General features: G+C 37.3%; 1 protein-coding gene across 19 annotated transcripts in view; it reads right to left on the minus strand.

The window, feature by feature from the left end:
- Positions 1-12,616, minus strand: part of KIAA1217 (KIAA1217 ortholog) — a 353,867-nt gene that overhangs the window by 64,666 nt on the left and 276,585 nt on the right. For all 19 annotated transcript variants that reach the window (XR_003530194.1, XM_027658718.1, XM_027658727.1 and 16 more), the window contains 2 exons: positions 12,154-12,352; positions 7,861-7,954 (listed from right to left, as the gene is read on the minus strand). Coding sequence is in view for 18 of the 19 variants with exons in the window: in XM_027658718.1 (XP_027514519.1) it covers positions 7,861-7,954; positions 12,154-12,352 (293 nt within the window). In the remaining variant the exon portion in view is untranslated. The remainder of the gene's footprint in view (positions 1-7,860; positions 7,955-12,153; positions 12,353-12,616) is intronic.

Raw genomic sequence — 12,616 nt, forward strand, 5'->3', positions numbered from 1 at the left:
TCACATGGAGTTCAAATTTGCAATGATGTAAGAAAGGCATATATTCAGACAAAAATAATTTCAGCATCACATAATTTCTCATGGAGTCCTGTTGCGTGCTGATATTTGCAACTATCTTGCTTTTGCCAGCTGAGGCTTTTTTTAACCCCAGATCTTACCATGTATCCAAGAAAAAATATTTTTACTGCTCATACTTTCAGAAGTCTGATTAGTTTTCCAGAGCCCTTAATAGAAAAAGTACAATCCCACACAGAGAAGAATCAAGATCCTCAGATCGATAGCTGTATTCTCTTAAACACCAGGTACTTGTGAACTCCTCCCTTTAGTATTCATAAGGTTTATCTAGAGGCAGGTAACTAATAACATCCTGAAGTGAAGACAGTGGAAAGCAGAGAATTTGGGACATGATCATGAAGTAACACATTTCTGATTTGTGAAAAACTTCTTGGGAAAGCTAAGGTCCTGAATAACAAGTGAATGGTTTGTTTGCAGAAGAGAAAACATTGTTTCTAACTCTACTAACTTTCCAGGAACCGTGGTAGCAAAATGCCCGCTTTCACAAAGTGATTTTTAACCCCTGTTTGAGTAACAACTCGTTTGGAAAGCTACCTGGAAATCATAAATCTCGACTGGACTTTGACTTGTGGGATTCCAGCAATTCAGATAAGCTACCTGGTTTACAAAGGACAAAAAGGAGGACCTCCCCTCCTTGTAAGGGAGGTCAGAACTATGAGCATTTTTATATTTGTCAATGTGTTTAGGGAGCTCCAGCAACATCTGACTATGTCAGCTATTTAGGAATTTCAAGTAAACAGTCAAATTAGTGCAAACTGTTCTACTAAAAGCAAGGGCAGTGAAAAAAAAAAAGAGCGAGCAAAACTTCTAAAGAACTGGCACAAGAAAACATTATGTAAAAAGAGGTGGAGTAAGAATAAAACCAGAAACTAGTAGACAATAAAAAATAGACTCAAATCCAATCCTTATGTTTTTATTCAGGGCAAGCTCCCACTGAAGGCAACAAAAGCTTTCCCTGACAACCTCAAACTTATGTGAGAGGTAAGATTTTTAGTTTTAATGAAGGGCTGAAGAGACCTTCACCCAAGACAGATAGTACGTTGTCATTAAGTAACTTCATCAGCTCCAGGAAAAGCTCTAAGAAAACCTCAACATGAAAGGCAGGCCAGCTTGAATACAGGCCTGTTAGTAGGAAATAAAGAACTCTCCCCCTAAAAATTCCACTCTCTGGGAGCTTCCAGGTAACTGGTTTCTGATATCTACCATATGACACTCCTCTTAGACTAACTGGGAGATTACTGCATGGGTGTGGCAAACTCATGTTCCTTGAACAGTTTAATATCAAGAACATGACGCTTTCTTTCAACGGCCAGCTTAATGTAAACCTAAAATCCATCCTCATTACTTGAAAATTTCTCTTAAAAAAAGAAGAGGTATCTTTTAAAATGTTGGTATAGTAATAGGATCTATACATTTATATTCCTTATATTCATTACACACAATGTTTGTGAAATAAATATAGTATACCAAAAAATTAGCCATCATATTAAAAAAGCCACAGTGCAGTATCCATCCAACTGTAACACAGGATCTGTATCTTCAAACAGACTGGCTTTTGGCCGGAAAACGTTTGAGATTAATATATTGTTTTATGTGTAGCTGAAATTAAAAAAAATAATTTTTTTCTTTGTAATTCTATCCATTTTCCCACTAACTTAGGCTTTGTACAGCAGTAGGTATTGTATATCAAAGGATATATGAATGAAAGAGAACAGGTACATTTACAGTCTCTCATCACAGTTTGATTGGATGCAGGTACTTCTCAGTGTCTGCAGGTCTGTAGTTGCAAAATAATTGGCAACTACTGAAAACCCACTCAAGGCAAAAGTAGGAAAATCCATATCATTTAAAAGAATCCAGAACATCAAAGACTTCTATTATATATTTTGTTCCAATCTCAGCAAGATTTGTAATGGCAAGTTGGAAAATAACTGTTCATGTTCAATATGTAAGTTTGAAACTAGACATAAAATCTGAAAGTAGAGTTTGGTGATTTAGAGAACAGTTAAACATTTATTTTCTCATACAGCTCAAGGAAGAAGAAACAGTTTCCATTGTTATGATTTAAATTCCCAGTTAATATGAAAATATCTTTCAGTTTGGAAAGAAAAAAAAAAGAAAAAAGGAATTAGATATCCTCCTTTATTTATAAGCATCATCTTACCTTACATCTCTTGGTGAGTTCTGTTTCTAGATGACTTTGGCAGGTATTCTAATTCAGAATTAGTTTCAGAAATAGATGCCATTACATTTGCTCTTTAAAATAAAGCACTTTTTCTCTTTTCCTCAGACAAAGTATGTGGGCTACAAGAGCTGCAGCGTCTCTGTTCAAGAGATTTCATGGACACTCAGAGGTTTCTTTCTACTGTATGAAAGCTAAATCTGAGTAAGGAAGGTATTTTTCCTGTCCCGGAAATCAGTATAACCAAAACCAATGCTGAGCTAATGAGAAATGTTTCTTCCATGTGTTCTGTTTGGCAGACACTGCAAGTCATATCAAGGAAACACGTGATGTTTATAAATACAATATGGCTCATGTTGTCATAACCTCTCAATGACAAAAAGAGCATTAGAAAAAGCAGACAGCAAAACAGCAGGAAAGATGAGATTTGTATCATTTGGAAGGTCTCTATCAGATAATAGAGGTATTAGCATTTGCTTTATCTTTTTTTTTCTTTTTTTTTTTTCCTTTTTCTTCCCTAAAGAAAACAAAGTTTTACAGTAATACGATCGGTAAGGCAAACACATGGCAACTTACATAAATGCTGTCCCCATAGGCATTCTAGCACTAAAATGCATTCACCCAATTTATTGTTTGAATTCTTTTCCAATAAATACTTTTGTTCTAAATACCTCTGTGTAGTGCAAGCAGCTCTTTTTTTTTTTTTTTTTTTAGCTGTAGCATGAATTGAAAAAATATAATTTTGGCAGCATTATCAGCTTTTATGTTTATTTGTGATGTTAAGATCACAAACAATCCAATAAAAATAAATTAAACATCTTAAAGAACCTACAGGTATGTTTACAGATACCTCGAGAACACAGAAGGATGATTCTGCTTTTACTATCTTTCTATCTTTCCTGCAAACCAGCACTGAATTTCAACATTCTTGGAAGCCTTAAATTCTTGGGGAGTTGTCTGAGGGTTTTTAGCACTTGTAGAGGTTTTTTAAAAGTTTGTAAATTGCATCTAACTCTACAGAGTTAAAATGTTAGCAACCTGCTATCCAGGCATTTTCAGGGGAAAAGTCAAAAGTTGGTGTGCCATTTCATTAGTAAAAGCTACTTAGTACAAGTTTATCCAACTTATCAAATGTCTGTCTCATTTTACTGTACAACTCATTTTACATCCTCTCCTCTCACTCTGGCAACCCAAACCCTCCTTGCTGCCAGGAACATCATCATCTTTTTGCCACACTAAATCCCAGAAAATTTGGAGTTTACAGGTACCCTGCACTGCCCCAACTCAGCTCTGACTCAACTTGCCCTAATTACTCTTTCTTAGAGAAACAGTCTCTGAAAAAAAATCCCAAACACCTCAAAGCATACCTCAATACAACAGCAGCCACAACAAGCATTCTTTGGATATTCTGGCCTCATCCACCCAGCAGAGGTCTTATACAAGTCAGGGAATTAAGCAAAATCATGGTGGGTCTAGGACTTCAAAATAAAGTGTAACCCACAGACTTTAGGGTAGGTGGATGGGAAGAGAAAGACTGCCAAGCAAAATAGCCACCAGTTTTTTATGAAGTACAAATTCCCTCCTAATTTTCAAAATTGGCTGGCAGGTGAAGTCCAAATCAAACCACTGCATAAACCAACATTATCAGTATCCAACTGTGCCACCAGACTAGTTTCTGTAACAGAAGGGGGAGATTATATTTTAGGATTCTTCCCCCTTTAGCCACTCCATAAAAGGAGGGTGTAGGGAATGGGGAAAGATAATATGCTGTGCACATTCAGTGGGGGAATCACTTCAGTGCAACAGCCCAGGACGAAAGGAGCTGTGACACTTGCAAAGAAATTCAATTCACTCAGCCATCAGTTCTTTACTGTCATCTCCTGATATTCAATCTATATACACCACCGCTGAATGGAGGGGAGGCAACCTGGGCCCTGCACTTTGTAAATCTGAGAAAACTTTTTCTCCTTGTAATCTGTGCAAATCACAAATGCTAATTCCAAGGGCACAGACCAGCATGGCCATGTACATGCATTTACACTGGAATTCAGAACAATGCCAGAGGGAATAGAAAGACCATTTAAACATTTGTTCACGAGACAGTATTTTGTCAAAAGTAGTACTGTTGCACAGAGAGCTAGAAAATGCTGATGAATGATACAAGCTCAGATGAAGGAATAAATGAATGAAAAAATGCAGCAATGTGAAGATACATTTTTCAAAAAAACACCCAGTTGTTGTGGATTTTCATTGTACATTTTGGGAAAGGAAAAATAAAGAAAGGAAGAGGACAAGCACAAATACTGAGTGAGACAGCACTATGTGGCTACCTCTTGCTTGAGCAGCATTCAACATGGTAGACCTGTCAAATAAACCATGCTCTTCAAGATGTAAATGGCCATGACACAATATTAGTAAGCAAGTGAGGCACTCGGAAGGATTTCAAGAGAAACTTTTCTTTAGAGCTTCCTTGGCCCCTCAGCAAATTCCCTTTTCTCAAACTCAACCCACTCAGAAAAATACATGAAACAAAGACAACCAGGAAAATTAGAATTAAGGGACATGGTTCGATAAAGATCTGAGACTTACAGATCCCACATTCTTCTTGAGCATTCTGAAGTCTTCTTGTCCATATGGATAATACTTACTATTTCAAGTGTTACTGCCAACTCTTATACAGGTCTCACATCTGTTTGGTAGTTAAAACAGGTGTTCAAGCTGGCAGCTAACATTATTTTCTGAGATTATTTTGGGCCTGTTACATGGAAATGATTATAAATCACATGAATAGAAGCCTGAACATCATCAAACCCAGGGATAAACATTCCAAAGGGACAAGAAGGCAAACAGTAGAAAAATCTGTAAAGGTAAAACTTTCCCAAACCTCAAAAAAATAAAGCTTGAATTCACATTTGGCTGGAGATACAACCACGCTCAGTATCACCATGGAAAAATGTACTTAACAAGGGCTAATTCATGATATTCTAAATACTGTTTTTCAACTGGTCAGACAATAAGATGCTTTTCTGCAGGTATTTTGAAACAGTTAAACATCATGTAAAGCACACCCTCCCTCCTTCCTACTGTAGTGAATTTAGCACTCATTTGTCATATGAAATTGAAAAAAATCAATTTGCCCAAAGCAAAGATATGCAAACACAAAACAAGGGATGAGAAGCAAGTTTTCTACAATCTTATGTGTACTGTGCATTAACAGGACATAAAATGTACATGTTTCTCACTTAGTCCCCCCACAGTTCCATTCCCCTTAAGCTGGTTTGCTAAGAAAAGAGGGATAGATAATCAATCTCTTTATTGGTGGTTGTTTCTGCTGAACTAATAACCTGTAAACCTCCAGGTGAATGTTAACCAGATTTAACCAAAGGGCAGAAACCATAAGACTACTATGTCCCTACAAATTTTGCCAAATTAGAGATTTGAGAGGAGATCCTACAGTACTTCTGCAAAAGAGACGAAAAGCTGCAGTGTGTGCTCCATCTTAGACTCCAGGGGATTAGCACTGGAGGTGTTATTGCAGAGTGTTATTACTTTAGGAAAAGCCTCAGTTAGGACCTGAGTGTTGCTGCATAAGGAAGAACCCAACCAAAAGACACATATCCTTAAACAAAGAGGTTTCATTATTTCTGGAGGTCAAGAAATCACTTGTTTCCATGCTCGTAACTTTGAAGTACAGCAGTTCACATAGTTCAAAAGGAAGACTTTTTGCATGTTTCTCCACAAAGCCCCAGTGAACATCCTGGCTGTGACTTCATCTCTCAGACCAGAAAGACAAGAAATTTGCCAATACAAAGGAAAAGCCAAATGAGAAAATAGCTGTTTTCTTGGATGCACAGAATTTCAAAGTGGCATCTTTGCATTTTTGTAGAGTAAAATATAATATTCTACTAAGAAAACACAACTTCTGCAAAGGTCATCACTGTGTCACCAGTATTTTTTGGTTATGGCCAAAAGGAGCTAACTCGGCCATAATCAGGAGATGTCAAGCGTGCATATCTGTTGTACAACACAGTATTTTAAAATAAGCAATTCAAGTCATTACAGTTTTTGCACAGAAGCAGCACCTGTGTTCAAAACAACTCTGTTTGGCAGTAAATGCCTGGAAGAGGGCCAAAGAAGCAACCTTTACTTTTGAATATATATAGCTAACTACAGAACTACAGTAGCTAACTGTATCTGAAAAAGTCTAGACCTTTACCACAGTAGATACCTTCAGCATCCACTGTACACAGAACAAGAACAGTATAACATAACTTTATAAAACCAAAGTGAAATTGTTACATGCATTAATGTCACAATGTACAATGATGTCATGCTTTCAAATATGAATCAGATGTATTGGATACATCCATTTACTGCCACAGGAATATAACTAGAACTGAAGAATTTCAGGACCTTACAGAAGACACTAAAAAGTATCACATTATCCCTTTAATGCACATCTATTTGCTTGCTCATGCTGTGTGTGCAACAGTGTGAATAATCAAGTAATTAGATTTCTGACCTATACGAAGGACCATTTTATAATTGAAGTGTATAAATGAAAGGTGGTTGAGACTAGTGCCTCTAAATAAGCTATTGGAATCTTTCTAAAATAATGTGGCCTCAAACTGTTTAAACAGAATAACTACTTACATGAAATATTAGTAATAGAGCAGTCAGGCATGCTCAGAATTGATAACAAAACCAAGAAGAAAATGTACAATTAAGCAAATCACTTCACAGAAGTTTTCTGCACAGTTGAATCAGTTTTGGAACACACATAAAAGCCACAAATCAGGTAGGACAGTAGTGGCGTTCTGGCCCCATTGAGCTCATTTGGTTGTACCATTTCCTGAGGAGATGAGGTTGTGTAATCTCACCACCACCACCCTCTACTGCAACACCAGCTGTGGGTAACAAGATGGAAGAGGAGCCACACAGCATCTCCTTCCTTCTCAGCATCAAGGTGGGAGATACAGTCCAGTGAAAGATAGAGGCAACGAGAGAGAAGAATCAAATGTTTCAAATGCATTCTCTACCGTTTCCTGATACAAAATGTTAACTTGAAAATGCAAATATACTTATCCTTGTTCACTACAGAGAGAAAATTTTAGAAAAAAACAAAACCATTTACACCACAATGGGTATTTATCAGAATTTCCAATTTAAAATTTCAACAGACTTCAAGCTAGGTACATCTGCTCAGCCTCTGTAAACCAATCTGTGCTGAAACCTTATTGGAGTGTACTAGCACCATGCCATACTTCACTGTAAAAGGTTTGAAAACACAAAATTGGAAGCTGTAAAAACTCTGAGTACTGTCTGTGTCACAAAATACATAATTAAAGGCTATATTTTGCTTCACATGCTTTAATGTACCTAAACAAGATCAAACATCCAGTTAATGCCCAGGGCAAATAACTGGAAAAAGCAAAGTAGTTAAGAAACATTACAGCAAGCATTATCAGTTTCTTCTTCTGTATATATGTTGTACACATACCCTCGGTTTTATGAATGGTTGTGTACATATCACATTTAATAATCTAAACATTGAGCATAAAAGCTGGAGGAAGAAGGAATAAAAATGCAGCAGTAGTACTTACCCTTATATCTCCATTTACAGCTCTGGAAGTGTGATTAAATGCATGTGCAGGATCTTTGTTGTAAACTTTAAGGAAAGATCGGTCTTGAATATTCCTGGAATTAAAAGAATCAGCAGTGACAACAGATGAAAGAAGTTTTATTTACTTTGTTTCCCAAAAGTTTCAGGTAAAAGACAAACATAGGAGATCTGCAGCCGATCTATAAGAAAAACCTAAATGCCATAACTTAGACACACACAACCAAACAAAAGCCTGCTCTGATTCTCTTTCCCATGGGAAGTATCATTCTTTCAGTACAACTACACACCCACAAAAATTAGATAGTGTTAAGTTTCTTTCAAGGTCCTGCCATACAGTGAAAACACTTTGAAGACAATAGAGCTTCAACATTACACGGCACTAAAAAGGATTTAGTTAATATTTACATGTTTTATTGTGCACTCAGCCCACATGAATTTTTGCTATTCTAAGAAGGAAGAATATCAAAAGAAAAGCAGTCTTTCTAATTGTGATTATTCCTGAGGGAAGTCTTATTATCAGCTTGTTCACAAAGCTGAAAAAAATCCACAAAAGCTAAAAATTCAGTAGCAGATAAACTCTTCCTCTAAACTTTATCTTTAATAATAAAGACTTTTTTTTAAGGGAAAAAATAGATATTACAGAAACAAATAAATTAGTGAAAGTTTTGATGAAAGCTATCACAGAAATGGTTTAGATGAAAAGCCCTAGGAAAATACTTTAATTAGTACTTTGTCATTAATTAGTTCATTTTTCAACTACTACATTTAGGAATGAGTTAGACAACAGTAGTTTTTTATTTTGTCTCAAAACCTACCTTCCAATAATTTTATGGCTTTGACACTTGCCCTGAGTTCTGTTGATTTCTGGTTCACATTTTAATCAGTAGCAAAGCCTGAGATCTATGCTCACTTACATCCTCTCAAAGCTGAGACTCCTTTCACTTCCCAGTAGTGAACTCTAGAGAATTTACTTAACACATGTGACTGAATTCCTTTCCTCCAGGTGCAGCTACCAGTCTAGTGAACTGATCTTAATCACTGGGATTATCATTTAAAAACGAAGGAAAGGATTCTCGGGCAGGTCCAATTTCTTTCTTATAATGTCATATTACAATCAGTGATTGCTTTCAATGAGTAGCTAGTCAGAACTTGTGCTGCTGTTGTAGGTGTCAAGTAGTTATTAAAGAAACCCCACAGCTTAAGAGACAGATCAGTGCCTCCTGTTTAAGAGCTGGAGGGCTGATGAGAAGTTTAGTATTTATGAGTGTTTACTTGTAGACAGCATAGGAAAATAGCTACCTTGCAGCAAGTTCAAGTTCTTCAATTATTTATGGTAACATAAACTGGTTTCCATCTTGCAAATGTGACCCTTTTGCTTTAAGACCTGCACTGGGAGTCTCAGTTACTATTTTCTGCCTCGACTTGGAACTATGTTCTTTTTGATACAAAGCAAGTTCTCTCATCTTTGGTTCAAGAAATGGTATATTATTCATTTAAATATATTTTATCTGCTGTCCTTTCTGTTGGGCGGGTATGAGATGGTACCTCAACTAACTGGAGTTTCTTTTAAAAGCCTTTTCCGTAAATATTTCTTGTAGTAACATGACACTTTAAAGCAAAACACTGCTGCAAGGCAAAGCACCAGAATACTAGGCATTTGATCTCTGATGTGAATTGTATTTCACCTCACCATTTTGCTATTCTAAGATAAACATTACTGATAACAGGTATATATTACAGTACTTTTATTATTACTATAATTTGCATTACTGTATCTCCCAGATGCCCTTGGCATGTTCAAAAGCCTCACTCATCTGTGTGCTGTATAAACACCCCAGGAATACAACTTCTTCATCAGCTTAGAAAGTGAATAGAGGTCACAAAAGACAACTGGGTAGCTGCAGAAAGATAAGAGAACAAAAAGAAATTAGAAGACCATAGTATCTTCAGCCAGAGGAGCAACAAGCAAATCCTGGGACCACAGGCATGCTCTGAGTAGCCAATGCAACAGAGAGAGTGGAAAGGAGATCAACGCAGTGGCTTTGCAGGTGTCTGTGGAGGACACCTTCCAAGCACATTAGAGGGCTGCCTGAGAGAAAGCATGAAGGCATTTATTTGAAAATTAAAGATACCTAGAGCTCAAGTTGGCATTATTCACCAAGTGGAAGCAGATGGCACTTGGTACTGAATGAGAAATGAAAAGTAGCACTGAAGTGGGCTTGGAGGAGCCCTCATAATGAAGACAAGTAGTTTATATTTAATGAGATGGAGAAGATACAGCCAGAGGACAAGTGAAAAAAATGCATGTGAAACAGTCTGCCTGTCAAACTAGGAGAATGATATTTGTTGCTTCATTTGAATGAGTAAGAGTGAACAAGATTACCTATTACCTGTGTCAACTGCTGAGAAAAGACCATTATAGCAGTTGCTATTAAAAAACTCATGAATTAGAAGAGTGTTTTTACACTATGTGATGGGAAAGGAAAGGCTGTACTATAGGGACATTCTGCAGAAAAAAATCTAAAACCTAGACTGGATACAGAACCCTGAATCACTTTACTAAAAAGACTGAACTTTAATAGAAAGATAATGCTTTGCCCTCAGTGATTAAAAAAAAAAGAAAAAGGAAGAAAAGGGGAAGGAGTATGATTGCCTAATGAAAGGCACAGAGCAACATGAACCTCTGAGGGAGATGGAGAGCTTAAGGAGTTGACTGAAACCCTTGTATTTAACATAAGGAAGAAAGAAGAGAAGTGAAGGAAGACATAGCAAGCAAAGGAGAGAAAAATGATGCTTCATTTCATCTGTTCTCTGAGAGGAGATACTGGCAAGATCTTGTGAAGAGTAAGGAACAGAAATGGAGAAACTGTTGTGGAAATTATTCAAAGGTGGTGAAAACGCACCTGGTAGTGCATGCTTTAGACTCCAGTAAGCTGGAATTGCTGAGGTTTCCTAAGTGAGAAGGGTGGTAGAACTGAGAGAAGTTTGTTATGGAGGAAGGCAGCTGGGTTGTGGGATTTCCTCTAGAAATACTCTACAATACAGGCATAGGAGCAGAGGAAGCAGATGTTGAGACTGAGCCAGGCCTGAGGTTGGCAGAGTGATGCCTGCAATGAGAGCAAGGGAAAAAAACGTGGAGTGGCATTAAGATAATCAACCACCACATTCTCGGGGGCAGGGAGGAGATGAAGTCATAAACTGCTAGTCTGAAACTTGAGGGAAGATGGAGGGATAAAGTGAGAGAAAACAAGCTGATGGGCCAGATGATAGTTGGCAATAATGCACTTGGCAACAGAGATATAGTAACACCTATCTTGATTCACTCAGTTGATCTGATCTTGTGAAAGACTGTTTGATGTATAAGAAACTTGGATAAATGATGACTGATGATGATGATGATGCAAAAAATCAGATGGGTCTTCGCAGAGGTACTACAGTGGCCAAACAGGGGTGTGGGAATCTGTAAAGCAAGTAAGATTAAAAGAAATTGAAATCTAAGAGGCTGGCTGATGACAAGACACTGGATAAACAGCCTGAGGAGAGCAAGACAGAGGTAAGATAATGGAGTGTGGTGTTGTTCAGAGACTAAGAACAGGGATGGGAGAATTGGATGTGGCAAGGCTAGAAAAGCTCCAACTTGCTCTTTCAACTGCAATATGATATGGAGAAACACCTGAGCCACAGGATCTCCAGAAGAAAAAAGGCAGCAGTGGAAAGAAGACTTCTCTTACTCCTGTTTATATTGGCCATGGGAGAAAAACATTACAGTGCATCTCTACACTGCAATTGCTGTGGTGAACTCAGTTTGTGTTAGATGATGAGCAACTAGAACTGTTGTGAAGAAATAAGTGACATTCATGTTTGTTATTTCAGGCTCATGAGATCAGGCTTCGTGCTACCAGCAAAGAAAAAACTCAGTTTTTCTGTAAATGTTTACTCTGTATTCTGTATTTCAAATAATCATGTCTCAGTTAAAATTCAATAAACATATGAAATATGTGAACCTTTATGTATTATATCAATATTTCAGCAAGGTATGCCATTTATCAGTGGCTTGTGCATTTGGATACTGCACCTGTAGCTGAAGGCATTGTCAGACCAGACCTCCTATATTACTCAGACACCACTGAACATTCCCTTATGCGTCAGGCCACTCTCTGTCAGATACTTATCAACCCCATTCCCTTCTATTCTATAAGTGCACCACAAAACAAAAAACACAAAAAAAACCCAAACCAACAAAACCAGCAGCTATAATTCCATGTTTACTTACCTCACATCACACAATTCATAATATATGTTTCTGCTCTCATCCTTGATGTAAATGGCGACGCTCGGAGATTCCAGCATTTTCATTGTCAGCTGCTGGGGGAAGGCACTTACAAAAAGGGCACGAATAGTGTCTGTGCTTGTGATTTCGTTCGGCATCCGCAGCTGCTTCGTTTCATCTCCATACTGAAGATATAATACACCTACAAGCAAATGTAATAGGAAGTTACATATTCTGAAGTGCACAGTAGTGATCTGGTTTCAAAGTCTATGTGGAACACATACCAAGCCCAAAATGAGAAGAGAAAAATCAACTCACAATTCTTAAAAAATAAAGCACATATGACATTTTCCTTTTCAACAGACTATTGGAATAGAGCATACAACAATGATATGATTGTGCCTTGATAAATGTGCTAACTCAGTACTAAGAAGACTCTTACTGTTTTTCAATTAGATAAATCAGA

The sequence above is a fragment of the Corapipo altera genome, unplaced genomic scaffold (assembly GCF_003945725.1).
Source record: "Corapipo altera isolate COAL_440 unplaced genomic scaffold, ASM394572v1 63, whole genome shotgun sequence".
Taxonomy (NCBI): Eukaryota; Metazoa; Chordata; class Aves; order Passeriformes; family Pipridae; genus Corapipo; species Corapipo altera.